Genomic DNA, 20,752 nt, shown 5'->3' on the forward strand with positions numbered 1-20,752 from the left:
ATTCCCACAAAGATAATAATTTCGTGCAAATTTGCTATAAATAAGAGAGGTAAGATGGTGGAAAGTATCATTAACTTTCACATATAAAAATGCCTGCTAGCCACTATAGAGATTGTTCACTAACTGTATTATGATGTTTGCCAATGAGTTCATGCTTTTATTGGACAAGCTATTTAATATCAATCTGTTGACATCACTGGTATACTTGTAAGACCCATGAAAGTTGTGTATTTTTTTAAAAAAATTTGAGCTTACTTCATTTAGTACCTTAAGTTGAATGCCCACCTAAGACACAATGACTTCTACTTTCACCTAATGTGCATAGAATTTAAAAAAAAAAAAATCCATTCCTTAGGAATTAGATGCTTCTTTTAAGTGGGGTTAGTTCCTCAGTAGGAAATAAGGTAGCAAAATGGGAGCAGAAAAAGATACAGTTCGGAGAATTTTTTTTACCTGTATTTGGTGCCCTCGAAGCATTTCTTCGTATTGCAGTGAGAATAGGTAAGTGCCAGTGGAAAAAATTTTGCAAAGCATTTAACTTTGCTGTTAAGTTAATTTCTATTCATTAAGGTTTTATAATATCGAATTATAATGTATACTTCTGAAACATCTGTTGCTTTATATCAATATGTTGTTCAGCCTATTAGGACTGTGGGTTATTTTAGAGGTGTGTATTGAGGGCGGGGGTGGGAAATGGTGGGTGGTGATAAGGACATTAGAGGGAGTGTCTTAGAAATTTTACTTGTTTCCTCTTCCACCATTCCTGATATCACCTGTATGTTAGTTATGTTAGTTTAGATTAGTGTGGGGGATGTTAGGAGTGGCCTGGTTTCTTTCCTTCTTTTTCCTAGCCAAGGAAGTATCGCCTGGGGATGCTGGAGGAGAGGCTAGTTCCGATGGGATCAAAGGCACGAAAAGCAAAGAACCCTATTGGCTGCCTTGCTGACAGGTGTAAATCAGGAGTACCCATCAATATGGTTTGGTGGAACAGAGTCACAGAAAACAATTTACAGGTAAAAATAATTTTATTAGACATTTTTTGAAAGTGAATATCTTGGTTGCTTTCTGTGTCTGTGTGGGGTGGTGGGTATGAGATTGGATGGCTTAGTTGATATCCTTAGGTGATTTTTTTTTTTTTTTAAATCACAGGAAGGTTAGTGGCCCATTAGCCAACTAAATGACTTTCGTGACTTTTTGAACTTTCTCTGCTTGTAGTATACTTTCCTATTCTTTTATTAAATTTAGTTTTTCCCCTTTGGATTTTGTTAACAGATATGAGTTCAGTTATTTTTAATACGCAAAGTTATTCAGGGTGCTATATTCAAAAATCATAAAATTTATTTTGGAAAACCTCATTTATTTGCACTCTGAATAACAGGAAGCTTCATAAGTTTACTTTTTGTACATTTTTACTAAATAAAAATTGTATGTAAACAAACTTGTTAAGTATTGGCTCTAAAACCAGCTTTAGTAGTATGCTGTCAGAGAGTTAAGGCAGGTACATTTCAGTCTTGACTCTTCCTTATCAGTACTGAATAATGAAAATGGATTTTATAACTCAAAGACTAGCTTTTGAATAAGATTCTGAAGTACCTGTGAAATAATTTGAATTAGATTCAGTTTTAATTTGTATTGTAACTACTCTCATTTTAAAAAATTGATAATGATATAATATAGATTATTAATCTAAATTTCAGTTTAGATGGAGGAAGAATATCTTTCTTCACAAACTTTCTGAATACATGGGTATTTTTAGTATATATTGTTAGCCAAAAGTCTGTAATCCCACGCACATATACCACACACAGAAAAGCTGTAACAAAGTTAACAACTTGGTTTTATTTCTGTCACCAACCTCGTGTTACGAAGGGGTTCCACAGTATTTTGGTCTGTTCAGTATTAATACCGTAGCAACATCTATATTGCCTTGGACACAAAAATAAAGGAGTCACTCCAAAAATATTACAAAACATAGTATCTGCCCCAAATGAAATTTTCGTAGTATTTTCTAAAGGTAAGGAAAACCTGGGCGGGGGGGAAGGGGCCCACATCATGATATACTTAAAATTTCATTGGAAAGTTTTGAATATGTCAATTATGAATAGCAATATAGTTCACTGAATTTTTGTCTTTTTAGATTGGTAAGAGAGAGATTTGATGTGGATTGTTAGACTTATTTTTCAGTTTTAAAAAGTCTGAGAATACACTGGACCCTAACTATATAAGAACCAATACAAGTGGAACTGGAACTGCTTGTAGTCTGTGGGGTAAAATAGTGATATAGCCACTTGGCCTTTCCACAAGTGCCCATCTTATTCCATTGTCAGGTTTTGAGGTACCTCTTTTTAGCACAGCTTGAAAAATCGCTAGGTTACTATAAGAATATATGCTAGAAATTATGTTTTATTTTTAATTTAAACAGGTTATAATAGATAAGCTTTTCAATGTGTGAAAGATTGAATTTGTATTATCTGAATCTCCTATTTCAACTACTACTATTATTTTATACTTCAAATAGTTCTTTTCCTTTAAGGACATGAGGAATGCCTTAGTAGCTTGGTCTGATATTAGAAGGACAGTATCACCTCACAATATCAGTCACATGTTGAAGTATTAAAAAATATCCATCTGGTGTCCATTACTATATTTGTGGATTCCTAAACGGGGTACCTGGTGTTGTTTATGCAGAGCAAGGAGTATGACAGTACCTTTTTTTTTTTTTTTAAACTGGAGTTTTTATCTTTTTGTTGTGTGAGAAAACTAATTTATGTGAATCAATTATTTACCTTTTTTTTTTAGTTTTGTATGATGCTTTTTAACATATTTGTCCCCCCAAATTTTACACAATATAAAAAAATACGAGTAGACAGATACATTAATCTTTCCGGTTTCATTTGTTTCCTTTCCTTTAAATCTTAGGTCTTCTCAATCCTGAAGTCAGAGAAATGTTTATTTGTATTTTATTTTAGTAATTATAGCTGTGTTTCTTAAATGGTTACCTTGTGCCAGGCACTGTACTAAGCTCTTACATATATTGTCTCTTTTGGTCTTCCTAATAGTTTATGAGAGGAACTGTTACTGTTAATGCAGAAACATCTTTAGAGAAGCTAAGTAACATTAAAGTTAAATAATAGTCAGTAGAAGAGCAGACCTTTTTACCCATGTTTGTCAGACTTTAAATTCTCTTAACCTCTATGTGATATATCCTCTATTGAACTAGAGCTGTGGTTGGCTTAATTATCTAACTGGTTAACTGAACTTCTGTAGGGCAGCTTGTTTTTGGATGAGAGTGCATATGTTTTCTATCTATAGATTGTAATTTATACATAATTGCGGGATTGGTAAGGTCAGTCCTTTTTCCTTGTGATTCCACCTGATTTTCCGTGACCTTTAATTACGTTTCCTTCTGGAACTGGAAACATTTCTTTACATTGATTTCTTAGTGTTAACCTAACATCTTTAGCGGTTTTTTTCCACTTCTGAAAACAAAAGATAACCAACCAACAAAACCCTTAACCAAAAACAGCAACAGAAACTTTCTCTGAAGGTTTCCACCTGAATCATTCATAATTGCATTTATTCTCTTCAGTGTTGGATTTCTTTCAAGAGCTCCATGATCCCTTCCGTCTTTTAGTACTTAATAATCTTTTTTTAAAATTTTCCATCAAGAATCTCATAATATGAGAAAGCCTGCTTACCATTTGTAAAACAGTGACTCATGCTTTCATTTAATACATACATATAAAAATACATATGCATATATATAAAATATGCTAATTAAAGAATCAAAGATATTTATTATTTTCCTTAGTTTTTCATAGTGTGGTGAAGGCTGAATTTATTTTTCATATAGCTCTTTGTTGAAATATTGATAATGTTCATCAGGTCTCCATTACTATGTTTGTGGAATTCCCACTTGAGGACTCTTGGAATAGATTCTTTTCTTTTCTCTGATTTCTTTACCACCCATTTATTCCTTCAGTGTCTGCAGTTTGGTGTCATCAAAATTTTGCTGAAATTGGGGCACCTGGGTGGCTCAGTTGGTTGAGCGTCTGCCTTCAGCTGGGGTCATGATCCTGAGGTCCTGGGATGGAGCCCCACATCAGGCTCTTTGCTCAGCAGGGAGCCTGTTTCTCCTCCCTCTCTCTCTGTCCTACCCCCATCCCGCTCGTGCTCCCTTTCTCTCAAATAAATACATAAATCTTGAAAAAAATTTTTTTTTGCTGAAATTGCTTTCAAAATTTGTCAGAGATCTCCTTAATTACCAAATAGAGCAGTTTTATCCAATACTTAAAACTGCTGGCCACCTCACTTTTTTGAAACTTTCCTTTTTGCAGTCTTGACTTTCTGTTTTACCCCTGGCTCCTCGTGAGCTCCTGTTCTTGGCTCACTCATTCTTTGCTTTCCCTTGTACGCCTAGGACCTAAAATTTTATTTCTATTAGGGCTGTCTTCTGAGTTCAAGACTCCAGATTTTTGTGCTTTCTGGTATCTTTGCACGTAGGTATGTAATCCCACTGTCACTGCAAATTTGGCATGTCTAAAACTCATGCATTCTTCTATTTTCTAAATCTGTTTCTTTTGTAGTTCTACTTTAATGACTTTATCATCTTCCCAGTCCAGTCACTGAGGCTACATATCTTAACTTCTCCCCTTTCATCTCTCACATTCTGCCATTTATTATAAGAAGGAAACTATTGGGGGCGCCTGGGTGGCACAGCGGTTGAGCGTCTGCCTTCGGCTCAGGGCGTGATCCCGGCATTGTGGGATCGAGCCCCACATCAGGCTCTTCTGCTGTGAGCCTGCTTCTTCCTCTCCCACTCCCCCTGCTTGTGTTCCCTCTCTCTCTGGCTGTCTCTATCTCTGTCGAATAAATAAATAAAATCTTTAAAAAAAAAAAAAAAAAAGGAAACTATTGAAGATTGACTATCTGTTCATTGAAAGACAGTGCATTGGACAATTTATTTGCCATCATATTAAGACTTTGCTACAATAATGACATACTATCCCCATTTGACAAATGTAAGTTGCAATTTAGAAAAACCTTATTTTTTTTTTTTTTAGGATTTTATTTTTTAAGTGATGTCTGGACCCATTGTGGGGCTCAAACTCTTTTAACCCTGAGATCAGGAGGCACATGCTCCACTGACTGAGCTGGCCAGGCGCCCCAGACCTTATTGTTAATGACCAGTAGAGCTAGAATTCTAGTCCAGATCTATTTAATTCTAAATCTGAGATTTTCCTACTATGTTGTCTGCCTCTAATCCCTATTCTTTAAAATTCTGCAGTATCTTCCTCTTCTTTCCTTTTTTAACACTACTGACATAGTTTATACTCTAAGGGTATCTTCTGAATAATTTTTGTCAGATCTCTTCAGGATCTGTTTTACTTATCTGGGGTATTTCTCTAACCATCCACACTACTAAATTCTAATCAAATGGAATCTTTTCATACCTCATATAATATGAAATACGTTGTCATTTCTCTGTATCTTTGTATCTCTCTACTATTGTTAACTGAGCCTGAACAAAAAAAATCTTTCCTCCTTTTCCTTCAAGAGTTAACTCAAATACTACCTTCTCTGAATACTTGCCTGAAAAATTTTTTTTTACCGTTTTTATAATACTTGGTGTTGTTTAAGAGTTATTTCATTGTTTTATATTAAGTTCTTTACTTGTTTGCCTTTTCCCACTGGATTGTAAATATTTGAGACTGAGCATGTATTTGTTACTATTTCTGTACCCTTAATGTATTTTACCTCTAAATGTTTGTTTAATTTCCTTTTATTAGGCTATATATGCAATTTGTGGTAATTTATTCTAATACTTTTATATATTAAAAAATTTTGATCATAGGTGCTGGGATTTATAGCCGCTGTATTACTGTTGCTTAGTTTATCACAATTGATTTAGAACAGAGGATAGTGATTTCTTTTGAAATGTTAGAGAATCTTCTATTTTTTTAAAACTCAAAGTTTAACATTATCCAAGTATTCTTGATACTTTCTAATCTTCTGATCCTGGTAGTAGTCTTAATTACTTTTTGACACTATTGTCAAGTCACAGAGCTTCTCCATTTTATATTTTTCTCATGATCTTAGCTCAAACACGAAGCAGATGGTAGATGGAAGGTCACCTGAGACTCCACATCAGTAGTACTTTATTTAACCTAAGTGTAAATTCTCTTTATCTTTCTTCGGTCTTTGCCTAGGTTGTTTACCCATTTCTCTGCCTGACCAATCTATATGTCAATTTCCAAATTTTTAATTTATTGTATGATTATATAGTTCAAATACCATTGTTTAGGATTGAAATGTTTTATTACTTACCTTACAGAATTGTGAGGATTCAAATTTCCAAGCACATAGTAGATATGAAATAAATTTCCATTCCGTCAGTTTCACCTTATCACTCCTAAACTTGGTCTTTGTTTATATTTATTTAGGGTGCTATCAGTTATATTTAGATGTATATGACATCATGGTGTGTGGGGATGTGTGTGTGTGTGTGTATGTGTGTGTGTGTATGTATGTGTAGAATGAGATGGTGACGTTAATTATCTTTTAGGGGCTCACATTTTAATGCAAACTCTCTTGAATATTTTTAAAAATTAGTTTAAAAATGCTTTTTTTTTTAAAGGTATAACAGTGTGTTCTCATCTTTCTCATAAGTTAGGTGTTAAGGGGTGCCTGAGTGGCTCTGTCAGTTAAGTGTCCGACTCTTGATTTCAGCTGGAGTTGTGCTCTCTCCATCAAGCCCCGTGTTGGCTCCCACTCTCAGCAGAGGCTGCTTGAGGATTTTCTCTCTCCCTCTGCTCCTCCCCCTGCATGCGTGCTCTCTCTTCCTCTCTTTCAAATAAATAAATAAATAAGTCTTAAAAAAAAGAATTAGGTGTTAACTGAAATAAAAGGATGGGAAATGCATGGCTTTGTTAACTTCTCAGGGTATTGCAGGTTAAGATTGGCCTAAAAGTAATGACATGTTAAATAAAATCATATTCATTTTGTCTCAGACTTTTGGAAATAATGGGTTATAGATCATAAATTATTGGTGTTGCTGTTGTTTTAGCTTACCCCCAGAGTGATGTAAATGAATGAGAATGATTGGACTGTTGGCTGTATTAGGAGATTTATATTTGTCAACATCTCTTTTGATGGCATTTGCCCTCCTTGTGGTCTGATTAAATGGCATTTCTTATAAAAAGTATTTAGTTAGAAGAATGCTCACATTAAGATCTTTTAGCCCACAAATTCTCCTGTGAATTCTAGTTGCTCGTTAACTGGTACTTTTAAGATCCCAGGGAGGTTTTTGAGAATCATCAGATATATCTCAATCTTTAGTTACTTGCTGAGTTTTAGTGTTATTTCAGGTGATTTCTAGACTTTGGGCCGTAGAAGATGGGCTTATTTGGGCTTTAGAGTGGAATGGATTGGAATTTTATAAGGTTGAAACTTAAACCTTCTATTTAGGGTTCCTTAGGACTTTGAAGAGTTCTAGAACTCTCATGCAGCTAAAATGGCATTAGTATGTATGCACTGCTTTCTGACCCCAGACCCACGTCTTTTCTCCTTTGTAGCTGCTGTTCTAAGCCTTTAACACTCTGCTCCTCCTCACCCCTTCTCTGTCACTTTTGAGTAAGTGACTTGTGTACTTCACAGGAGGGAAAAAGGGCATGAGAATGAATTGTCTCATGTGGTAGCTTTCAACCTGTGGACAGCATTTTCTTTATTCATAACTTTTCTTCCTGTTTTTCCTCCTGTCTCGGACAAACGGTTGTTCCTTTACTATGTGCTTCAGAATCTCTTTATTCCCTCTAACAATTTATTCTGTTATTTATCCCTTTTCAGTTTTAGGCAATGTCTCCCTCAACAATGATTTCTTCCTCCTAGCTTGTGAACATGCCATGTTTAATTTTCTTTTGCTCTAGGACCCCGGGAGTAAGGAGTGCCACCTGAGGAAATGTTCTAGGGTCAGTATGTTTGGGAAACTGCGATTAAAATTTGAGAAATGCTTACTACTTATTGTTGCTACTTTTTTTTTTTTTTACCTTTAATTCATCCCTCAATTCCCATTGTTTTGTCGTTCACTTTCACCGGTCTGTTGAAACTCCTAACTACCCAAAGTACCAGTTCTTACTCAATCTCTGATGCATTTGACATTGCTAATCTTTCCTCTTTCTTTGAATTTAGCTCTTAGACTGTTCTTTATTTGTTTCTTTTGAGGACTTCTTGTTGCCTTGCCCTCAGGAACTCTCCCAAGCTCTGTCCTTCACTCTCTTCTTATTTATTCCACACAGTGCCCCTCAGGGATCTCAGCAGATCTTCATTACTTCAGCTACTCCCTATTCATAGTCGACTTTGGTATTTTTTTTTTTTTTTATCCCCTCAGTCCTTTGCATTCACTCTGAATATGAGCTTCTTCAGAATGTCATCTATATGGCATAAGACTTTGAAAATTCTCTTCCTCTCCCACTCCCCCTACTTGTGTTCCCTCTCTCTCTGGCTGTCTCTATCTCTGTCGAATAAATAAATAAAATCTTTAAAAGAAAAGGGGCACCTGGGTGGCACAGCGGTTAAGCGTCTGCCTTCGGCTCAGGGCGTGATCCCAGCGTTATGGGATCGAGCCCCACATCAGGCTCCTCCACTATGAGCCTGCTTCTTCCTCTCCCACTCCCCCTGCTTGTGTTCCCTCTTTCGCTGGCTGTCTCTATCTCTGTCGAATAAATAAATAAAATCTTAAAAAAAAAAAAAAGACTTTGAAAATTCATTATGTCTAAAATGACATCACATCTTTTCCTTTAAACCTTATTCACACATGTCTGTACACACTCATTCACAACTATATGTCTGCTGTCTGTCTTGGTTATTGATATCACCCAGTTGTCTGACTTGTGAGTTTTTCTTGCCTCCTTCATCTTCCTCATCTGTCGCATCATTCAGCCACTAGGTTCTGTTGATTGGACTACTTCGAAATTGTCTTCACTTTTAATATTACTGAGTTATAATTTAGATCCATCTTCATTTCTTATCTGGATTGTTATTATTGTAAGACTGTTATTATCTGGTTTCCTGCTTCTGGTCTTAACTTTCAAACCACTGCCTGACTGATTATATGATCTTGTTTTTTAGCTTTGTCATTAGAATAAAATTCAGATCTTTCAGATGGGTATCCAGGGTGTACCTGTTGATCTCTCTCCTGATAACTGCTGTAGACCTGGTGAACTATTTGTAGTACCAGGAAGAGTATCATGCTCTTCTGCCTCTTCCTTTGAACATTGTCTTTGAACATTCGCTTTGCTTGCTGTGCCCTTCTCTCTGTCCTGACTCAGCAAACTTGTATTTTAGGGTTCATTTCGAGCATTTAGTCTTACGACCTAATTAATCAGCATTAAGCATTTGTTCACCTTTCCCTAGCACTTATATTGCTCTAATTAATCTATATATAACCTGTCTTAAAGGCTAACAGTATATGGCACAATGTAAATACTTAATATTTTTTGATATCTGGATGTTCTGAGCTCTTGGGATTGCGGAATTAGGTTCAGGGTGCATTATACCTGTGAAATGCCCATCTGTGAGCTTCTAGAACACAATGCCTATGTTTTATAGATTTTTCTTCTCTATAGTGCCTAGCACAGTATCTTCTATGTATTAGCTATTCAAATAATTGAATGAATGAACCTGGAATAGTGATTATCTGGCGACAAGAATATTTGGCCTGATGGTAGTCCTGAAATTTAATGCTTTGTGCAGTTTCTTAGCATTTTCTTTGGTACAGTTTAATGACAAAAACTGTCATTATGGAAAAATGTTTGAAAAATCTTAATATATCTTGAATCTTGTGACTGAATATGGCAGAGTTCTTGGTTAGAGAGAATGACTGTAAGTAAATCTCTCTTACTGTGCAATGTGGCAAATAGGTTTTACTATTATATAGCTATGGGTAGAAACTGTGCATAGATATAGAAAATAGTTATAGCTATATAGTAATTCTTGCCTCTTTGGAATGCTGTGATGATCTCATTGTCCTGGACTACTCATTAACTGACCTGAATGGATATTTTTACTTTTTTTTAGGGAGAGTAATTTTTTTTAAGCTTTCTTAAGTTAATTGACATGTAAATAGGTAGAGTAATATTGAGAATGAGCTAGGTGAATGCCTCTGTGACCATTAATGATTACTGCTATTGGGGAACTTGTGTAACATATAAATAACTTTCAAGTGGAAGAGGAGCAGTTCACCTGTTTTTTGTTTGAAAATGTCTTCTATACACTGTACACAGATTTTGCCTTTTTATATACATTGATTCTATTGGTCTCAAGTTAATATTTCATATTTTACGCAAATTCTTGTGTGTGAACACCATGCTGTTCATTGATGATAATATGCATAGAAAAGGGAACTGTGTAATTGACTTTATGATGAACAAATCAAACTTTCTTACAACTTTTTTGTAAAAATTATATATACTTAATAGAAAAAAATTCAAATCCTATAGAGAAGTACAGGGAAGGAAGCAAAAATGTCTCCAGTTTCCTCACCACCCAGAGATGACGTCTCCCTTAACATTTTAGTGAGCATCTTTAGTTAGCATCCTTTTATATACATGTGCACACGTGCACACACATTTTCCCTCTTTCCCCTTCTTCCCTTTCTCTTAGGCATAAGTACACCATTTTACAGAAATAGCTATTTAGTGTAATTGCTGTATTGTAGCCTAATTTTTATTTTAACTTTACTCAGTAGACCTCTTTTCATTGTAAATAAAAATATATCAATTCACATGATTTTTAATGGCTACATGCCATTTAAGGTACCAAAATCCACATGACTGAATCCCTACCAAGAGATATTTTAGTCACTTCCTTTTTTTTTTAAATCATAAATTTAAAAAATACATGCAAAACTTAATTTTTTCTGCATATGTGATTTTCTCCTTAGCTCTGGTTCTTACATATGGGAGTACTAGGACAGCTTATTTTTCATTTTGATGCATATTATCAAACTGTTCTCAAGAACAGCATTTAGAATATTACCTGTTTATGACAAAGTTTGTAAAGGATGGACTAATGAGTACTTTTTTTGGAAATTTATGTTTCCATAGTTTCAAGCTGTTATATATAATTACTTTTGCTGAGCTTATGAAAATTTTGCTGCTTAACTCTATCATAATATTAAGCTTATTACTAATTTTCACTTGTAGGTTCTGATGTACTGATGCTACTTAACTTTAAAGATAATCAAATTAGAAATAGGAGAACTTCTGTTTAAAACAACACTGAAGTGTATCTCTTGGAAGCATTAGTAATCAGCTTTCTTCCACGGTCTTCACCAATTCGATTCTGATTTATTTGGAAATCATATTTCCTCTATCGGAGTGTTTATCAGAGGGCTCAAATTGCTTCAGAAAAATTTTAAATTGAGATAGTAGTCTAATTTCACAGTAGTATTTTAGATGTTAACTTTTAACTTACAAGGTGAAATTTTGCTGGTCTTACACAGGTTAGTTTCCGAATAACCCAGAAGTTGAGTATATATTTTGATAATAAATTTTCAATTGACCATATTTGGATATGCTTGAAATAAGGGGAAATAACAACCCATTAAATTCAAAAGAACCTTGTAGAAATGTGAACTTGGAGGGTCTGGTTAGCTGTTTAACTTCTCCTTTCCATTTCACCCTGTTCCTCTTTATTCTGTATTGCTTATGAACACTGAAGACTGGTAAAAATAGCTCTGAATAGGGCTGTTCTTTATGTCCTTGGGTCTCATCTTTTTATCCTTGGTAGATCATTTTATCAAGGCAAAATACTTGCTAATTCCTGCCTTTTTCCCTCATTATCAGTATCCCCTCTTTTACCTACCCAAATAATTCACTGCTCTTTGCTCTTGCCAGGAAACAGACAGATCTACAGACAGACGCACATACACCCCTTGGACATAAATCTTTTGAATTTGTCCTGGCTGGGCTCTTTTGTTAACTCCAAAGAGGGAAGAATAGTAAAGATGGTAGATCAGAGTTGGTTTTAGAAAAAAGGTAAGGCTAAGATTAATACCAACATTTCATATCCTGTTTTTTTTTTTGATTAATTCAGTCAAGAAGTCCAGACTTGATCTCTTCAGTCTAATTGGATTTCATCAGTAAAGTCATTAAACAGAACTTCCCCTTCTCTTCCGTTCTTCCCACTTTCCCTTCCTCTTTTCCCTCCTCTTCTTCCTTTTCTTTTTTTCTGCTTTTCTCTTTTACTCTCTTTAATCCTGGTTGAAAAATAGAAGATGGATTGGAGTTGAGCAAGATTGGAGTCTAGTTGGTCCATTGGGATGATGTTGCAGTAAACCTGAGTAGAGATGATGGTGGTGTAGACTAGGGCACTGATGGTGACAGAGGTAGAAATAGTTGAATTTGAGGGCACCTGGGCGGCTTAGTCGGTTAAGTGTCTGCCTGGCTCAGGTCATGATCCCAGGGTCATGGGATCGAGTCCTGCATCGGCCTCCCTGCTCAGTGGGGAGCCTGCTTCTCCCTCTGCCTCTGTGATCTCTCTTTCTCAAATAAATAAATAAATAAAATCTTTAAAAAAAAAGAAATAGTTGAATTTGAGAAATATTTAGGATGTAGAATAGATACCATGATTTGATGCTTCAAAGATATCTGCATTATCAAAAGGATAGTTAGTTGTGATATAATTTATCTGTTTAGGAAAGAGATGATATAGAAAGCACAACAAAACTTGAAAACACAGCTTAATAGGGAAGTGATAGATTTGCTCACAAATTGTTTGAAATGATAGTTGCAAAGTACCTCTTTGCCTAACCAAATGAGGAGTTAGCTAAATTTTATTTATTGATCAAATTAGGGATACCTATTGTTTTGAAAACATCACTACTAGGTTTGTTTTCTGGCCAAGGTGGAAGAATGGGTGTTGGACTTACCCTCCAGAAACAGCTTAAAAAGCTGAACAAAGTATATGAAATAACAGTTTTCAAGACATTAGATATCAGACAGTGGAGGACAGTCATCCCTGATAGATGGGGAACAAAGGTGAGCCTAGCTTACTGCTTGGAGGGAGTTTCAAGGCCTGGTGCATGGAGTGGGAAGTCAGGTGGAGCCTGGTGATCTATTAAATTGAGGAGACCAAACTGGAGGTTCACAGAAGGTTATAGTTCACAAGAAAAAATACTGATGAGAAGAGAGTTCATAAACAGAAGGAACTTTAGACACTTGCAAAGTTACTGTTGAGTCTTCAGCTGAGTACTGATCAGAGGGTATGAGTGAGGAGGCTACTTGAGCTGGAAGAAGAAATTCCAAAAAGGATCACAGGAAATAATTCTCAGAGTTCATACAAGACCAAGTATAGTTTCTGTTCTCACCAGCCAACATGGAAAACATCATGATTTATGAAGCACCAGTAAGGTAATGGGAAGTCTTTTGCCTAGTAGTAGGCCCAAATTATTGTCTTAAAATAAGTGTTGCCCTGGCCCTTCCTAATGGAGTTTAAAAACAAGACCTGAAGGATCAGACTACTTTTTAAACAGTTTATGATGGAGAACAAAGCTCAAGACTTTTTATAGTAATATTTAAAAAAATACCCAATACCCAACAAGATAAAAGTAATAATATTTAGGCATCTAATTAAAAATCAGTAGACATGCAAAGACTACTTGTTGTGAGTCTTAAATTATTTTGAAATAATTTTTTAAAAAAGCAAAATAAGCACTTCTTTCAAACATACAAGAGTTGAAGGATTCACCATCAGCAGATATTGAAGGAAGTATTTCAGGCAGAAGGAAAACAAAAGCCTATGGAAATCAGAATCTGTACAAAGAAATGAACACTGGAATTGGATACTACATGAGTAAATATAAGAAACTTTCCCCCTAATTTAAGTCTCTGAAAAATACTTGTTCAAAGCAAAAATAGTAACAATCTCTTACTAGGTTCATAATGTAATAGATTTAAAACGTGATGATAATAACATAAATTCTGGGTGAGTAGAAATGGAAGTATACTATTGTAAACATACTACACTATATGTGAAGTAGTTTAAGACTGGATGATAGTTGGTGTTAGGGACTGAATTGTGTCTCCCCTAAATACATGTTTAAGCCCTAACCCTTAACGTGACTGTATTTGGAAATAGGGCATTTAAGGAAATAATTAAGGTTAAATGTGGTCATAAGGATGGGGCCCTAATCCAAAATGACTGATGTCCTTAGAAGACAAAGAAATAACAGCAGTGCATGGGCATACAGAAAAGGCCTGTTGCTGTGAGGGCACAGCAAGAAGTTTGCTGTCTGCAAGCCAAGGAGAGAGGCCTCAGGGGAAACTACCTCTGCTGGCACCTTGCTCCTAGACTCTCACCTTCTAGAAATGTGAGAAAGTAAATTTCTTTTGTTTAAGCTGCTCAGTAAATGGTATTTTGTTATGACCCTAGCAGACTAAGATAGTTGGTGATAAGTTAAATATATACATTATAAAACCTAAGGCAGCCACTGTAATAACACAACAGAGGGTGATAGCTAATAAGCTGAGTGAAGAAATAAAAAGAAAATTTAAAAAATCAGTTCATTCCAGAGGAAGGCAGGAAAAGGAAAAGGGGAACAAAGAACAAATAGAAAAAAAGAGCAGCAAGATAGTAGATAGTTTGGAATCTAACCATATTAATAGTCACATTAAATGTAAATAGCCTAAATGTCCCAACAAGAAGGCAGAGATTTTCAGATTGATTTAAAAAACAAAAGAGTAAGATCCAACTATATGAAACTGATAAAAACCCCACTTTAAACATAAAGACAAAAATAGGTTTAAAGTTATAGCATGCACTAGTCAGAAAAGACGTGTGTGTATTACTAGTATCATATACCACATATAATAGTATGTATACCATATATATAGTTAGCATAATTATATTGTAGTAATATACTACTGGATATTATCAGTCTATACATTGTGTGTGTGTATACTATATATATATATTCTAGATAGCTATATCTATGAACTCATAAAGATAAGTTTCATGTCCTAATCTCTGGAACTTGTGAATTCCACCTTATTTAGAAAAAGAGTCTTTACAGATGTAATTAAGTTAAGGATTTGGAGATAATTTTCTGAATTATTTTAAGTGGGCCCAGAACAATGGGGCAAGTGTCCTGGTAAGACAGAGGCAGAGTACACACAGGAGAAGGTGATGTGAGGACAGAGACAGAAACAAGTGATGTACAAGCCAAGGAATCTCAGAGAATGCTGGCAGTTACCAGAAGCTAGGAGAGAAGCGTGGAATGGATTCTCGAGGGAAGCACCAACAACTTGATTTTGGACTTCTGGCATCCAAAAAACAGAAGAGTGTACGTTTCTGTTGTTTTAAGCCATCAAGTTTGTGGTAATTTGTCACCAGGAAACTGGTGCATATGTACTAGCAACAAATAATAATACATTGAAATTTTAAAATTATGTAATTTATGATAATATCAGAAATAACACAATAGGGATCAATCTGACAAAGGTCTGAGGACCTGTAATTGAAAACTTTGTAACATTCCTGAGAGGAATTAAAGAAGACCTAAATAAATGGAGACATATATCATGTTCATGGATCTGAAGACTCAAGAATGTTAAGATATTGATTCTTACCAAGTTGATCTGTAGATTTGTGTAATCTCAAATAAGTAGTTGATTTTCAGCAAAGTAACAAAGGCTATTCAGTGGAAGAAAAATGATCTGTTCAGCAAACAGTGCTGGAATAATTGAATATATGAAAAAAATATTAGACCCATACCTCACACTATAAAATTAACTCAGAATGGAACTTAGACCTACATGTAAAACGTGAAACCACAAAACTTACAGAAGAAAACAGATAGTATCTGTGACCTTTGGTTAGGCAGGTATTTCTTAGATGCAACACCAAATACATGACCCTTAAACATTTTATAAACTGTACTTCATCAAAATTTAAGAACTTCAGTTCTTTGAAAGATACTGTTAAGACAGTGAAAAGACAAATTATAGACCTGGAGAAAATATTTGTATATCATATATCTGACAAAGGATTTCTATCCCAAACTGTCAAAATTCCACAGTGAAAAACAAATCCAGTAAAAGTGTGCAGAAGTGTGAATAGACATTTCACGATAGAAGACACGGAGTGGCAAGTAAGTCATTTGGGAAATGCAAAATAAAAGCATATTGAGCTACTACACACCTATTAAAATGTCTAAAATATAGAAGTCCAACCAAAGCACATGTCCCTGGGTACATAGAGCAGCTCGATCTCTCCACAGAGTGCTGGTGGACATATTAAAATAGTACAGCCACTTTGTTAAACAGCTTATCAGTTTTTTAAAAGGGTTATATATACGCATACCATGTATCCAGGCCATTCACTACTGTGTATTTTTCCTAGAGTAATGAAACATATCCACACGAAGACTTGTACATGAATGTTCTTTGCACCTCTGTTTTTAATAGCCCAAAACTGGAAACAACCTTTGCCCATCAGAGGAAAAGATAAACAAGTTGTGGTATATTGATGTTATTGAATGTTAGTCAGTAAAAAAGGAATGCAATATTGATAAGAGGCAGTGACATGGATGAATCTTAATGTTGCCAAGTGAAAGAAGCTAGGCAAAAAACCAGCACATAAATATGTATGTAAGGTTCATTCATATTATTCTAGAAAATGCAGATTAATCTATAGTGACAGAACGCTGATCTGTAGTTGCCTCAAGACCAAAGTAGGGGAATAGAGAGGAATGGGAGGGAGGGATTTAAAAGAAGCTTGTGGCAACTTTTTGTCATAATGGATATATTCATTATCTTGATTTTGGGTAATGGTTTCTTGGTTGTCTGCCTATGACCAGAATTATCAAAGTTCACATTTTAAATATGTGTGGCTTATTTGTGTGTCAGTTATATCTAAATAAAGCTGTTAAGAAAAAGGTCATGTTTCATTCAGGGAGTAGAAAGATTACTGATAGCAACTTAAGCCCTTAAGACAAGAAGGTAAATTGAGCTCATTATAAGGAGCTGTACCATGTAATGTATTTAATAAGTTTTATGGGTTTATTATGTGATTTTTAAAAACCTGAACAATACTCAAGAACATTAGTGGTTTCTCAGTCATATGTTAAGACAACTTTGGTTTTCTTACAGACCTTTTTGACATATTTGCAGAGAAATACTACATAAGACTTAGTGTTCTATTTTCATTTAATATAAACTTCCTTTTTTTCTACTTAATTTTAAAAACATTTAATGGCTGTATTTTTTATTTTGTTGCATTTTAAATTAGTCCCTTAATTTATGGGACTAGTTTATTGTGGTCTTAAATAAATGTTCTGTTTGTAGTGAAGTCCAGTAGAGTAGTGAGTACTGAATTTTACTTTAAAAGTAACAGTTTCCATGGGATCATGTAATAGTAGAAAAGCATAAAATTGTGTTAAACCTTAGTTAGAAACCTCATCAGAAAATAACTTCATTTGTTTAAAAAACCCTATCGGATAGGAAATACTCTATCATTTTGGTTGGGTGAGATGTCTACATTGAAATGTTAATGATTTATTTTAAGTATAATAACAGTGACAACAGTACTTTTTAAACTAAATGTTAGGACTCTTGATTTAGTCTATTTCTGTTTAGAGAGTATAGGTAGGGATCATAGCTAAATGTTGGGGGATGGTGTCAATTTATAAAAAGTACTTGGTTGTTTTTGGCATGCTTGTTGTGTAAATTTAAGTGTATGAGAACCTGGAATTCTGTTTTTGTTGATAAATTCTCCCAAAGTGAATGTCTGTTACTTGACTTGAATAGACATTGATTTTTTTTTTTCAAACACACATTTAGAGCTGTTTAGGGAATGCTTAAAATTAGGATTTAAAATATAAATACTAGAATAGAAATTGGAATTATGATTATAAATATAATTACCTGTATATGAAATAACAAATATAATACTATAGGAGCATATACTAGATAGTTATGTAAGAATTATGAAAATCATAGGGCAGGAATAATAAAACTTTTTATTCCATTCTCTCTAGGGGTGTTGAAGTTAGAAGATTTATACAACCCAAGTCTTTGAGTGTTCTTTCTAGATGTACCTTTCACCTCCTAAAGCTAAAAGAAATTGTTTACTTTCTGATGAACAGTTATTTCTTTTAATGTGATATACTGGTTTTAGTTAACTAGTTTTGCCTTATTTTTAAAAACATTATTCTTTTTAACATGTTAAAGCTGTGTGCATATACTATTTTGTTACTTTATAAAGCCCGTATTTCTATTTTCAACCAAAAAATTAAGGTCATTTTAAGAATGCATCTTTTAATTGTAGTTATTATTTTAACTAATTGCATCATAAAAAGTATTCTCATCATTATAATAATTGTTAATTATTACTTTAAATATTTTTGATGGTTCTCTAATCTGGCTGGATAATATAAAAATTTATATTACCTGTTAATAATAGCTCTACTCTCTTATTCCTAGATTTTGTTTTGTGTTGTACCTAAATCCTGTGTAATTGTTTTTTCTGCAATTTAAATCCATTTACTTTTTCTCTAATCTCAAATACTCAGGGTTGAGTAAAATAAACTCAAACCATCCCCTCAAGGGAAATGCTTTGCCGTCTTAAATCAGGAAAGAGAAAGGAGGGAGGATTTTAGGCTTTTCTTTTCACTTATTAATTAAAACTCACTGTTGGGTAGGTTTTTTGCATCTTTGGTTGTTGAATCTGTAAAGCTTTAGTGTGTAAATTTTCATAGTTAAACATTAATTTTAATAACTTCTAATAAATTTGGAGCCTCTTTAAAATTGATCATAATGACATTTTATATATGATTTGTTTGGAAATGGTGGAATAGACTTTCCCTCCTTTTTCTCCTTTATAGGATCCTTTAAAAGTAGGCTTTCAAATTAATATAAAATAGATTTAATTTAGCGTAGCTCAGCTTTAAAACCAGTCTGTTATTCACAGTCATAAGATATAACTGATGTGGAAAATGAGTAATACCTAATTCTCAGGAATATGCTACTAAAATTTTTTGTATACACATATAATTCTCTTTGTCTAAATTTGCTGTCTCTTAGTAATGTTGTAGTCCTGAAGTCTCCATCTCTCCTAGGCGGTCTGGACTCTTACCAAGATACTGATTACTTTTATCTTGATTCTCATCTTTTAAGATAGATTTAAGATTAACTGAAATACATTGGTTTAGCTCTGAAGTGATCCTGTTAGTAGCCATTTGTTCCTTAGAACTGGGGATTAGTATATCAGTAAAATGCATGGACTTATTTTTCTAGAAATTTTTCCAGAAATTAAGGAATTGACCATATTTTTATAAAACATGCCACTGTTTTTGAAAACTTTAGAATTTGAGATGTTTAAAATACACACACACACACACACACGCACGCTCGCGCACACACACACACAGGATTTTTTTTTTCTCTTTGGAAACCATATTTTGGATCAGGCCTGGATTTTTTTTTTTCTTCAGAATTTCATGTCTTAGATGTGACAGCTAAAGAGATTTCACTCTTTAGTATATTTTAATTAAGCCCAGATTAACATTTCTTCTACATTTTATTAACTTTGTATTTAACGTTAGCTGGCATGTAATTGGTAAATTCTCACTTGTTGTAGAGTTTAAATTTGGGTCAGCCTGTTGATTTATAATCTTCGAAATCTAATCATTTGAACTCTAATTTGGCAGTGTCGAGTGGTGTTCATATTGAATTAGGGAAGTTCTTGTGTTGTACAGGAATTAGTCCATCTTCTTATTTTCTGCCTTCTGTGGAAATGCATTTTTACATTCTAATGATAGGTTCTAAAAGACTTTTAAATGATTAAATGCTTTGCATCATGATTCAGTGTGTTTTAAACTTAGTTTATATGTATGCATAGACTGTGGGCTGAAGTGTGAACCATTACTAAATTATCTCTTTGGCTGACCATTTGAAGGTTCAGTTGACATGATATCATTAACATTAAGAGTGACTGAATCTTTATTATGCTTAGGCATTTAGAATTTAGAAAAATTCTAAATTTCAGAAAAATTTAGGATATTTATTTGTTCATGTTGACAAAATACAAGCCATTTATGAATGATATGCAGTTTCATAATGTTACAGTAGTGCTTAAAGCCTAAAGTACTATGCCACTTGAATATATAAAATGTTGTGGCATACATAGTACAACTGTGAAGAAAAATTTTTCCCATGTAATCTCATAGTAAAATACCTTTAATGTAACGGAAGTTACATGTGATACTTGTGGGCATTGAAAGCATTGGGGCCTCTTTTAGGTTTTTCTTATATCTTGATTCCTCCCACCTTTTCCTTGTTTTTAAATGTTTTTCTTGTCTTTACTCTGTTACTTAAATACATGGTACCATATTGGGGAAATGTCTTAAGTGTTTTAAAAAAGGGAAGTGATTAATTTTGGAATAAAGGCGCTTTTGACCTTTATCCTGGTAGAAGTGGTTTAAAGATATTAAACTTGAAACTTGTTGCTCAGTTTTGAGGTAGTCTCAACCTCCCAGTTCTCTAAAATGTGTTAGGATAGTTTGGTAATGATGCATATTTGACAATCAAGGCAAATTTTACATGTTTCTGGGGTTAAATTCTACAAATGAAGTGATTAAAATCCTCAAATTTGATTAAAAAATTTCATTCAAGAAATTTAATTATACCACTCCAAAATATGGAAACTAAAAACACTGTAAATCCTTTCGATAAAATATTTTACTCAGTAAATCATT

General features: G+C 34.1%; 1 protein-coding gene across 8 annotated transcripts in view; it reads left to right on the top strand.

Moving 5' to 3' along the window:
• The window catches only part of PAN3 (poly(A) specific ribonuclease subunit PAN3), a 129,028-nt gene that overhangs the window by 38,563 nt on the left and 69,713 nt on the right, over nt 1-20,752 (top strand). For 6 of the 8 annotated variants that reach the window (XM_034665013.1, XM_034665014.1, XM_034665016.1 and 3 more), the window contains one exon: nt 852-1,013. The exons of the other annotated variants lie outside the window; for them this stretch is intronic. In XM_034665013.1, coding sequence (XP_034520904.1) covers nt 852-1,013 — 162 coding nt within the window. The remainder of the gene's footprint in view (nt 1-851; nt 1,014-20,752) is intronic. 8 annotated transcript variants of the gene reach the window in all.

Source organism: Ailuropoda melanoleuca, chromosome 7 (genome assembly GCF_002007445.2).
Source record: "Ailuropoda melanoleuca isolate Jingjing chromosome 7, ASM200744v2, whole genome shotgun sequence".
Lineage (NCBI taxonomy): Eukaryota > Metazoa > Chordata > Mammalia > Carnivora > Ursidae > Ailuropoda > Ailuropoda melanoleuca.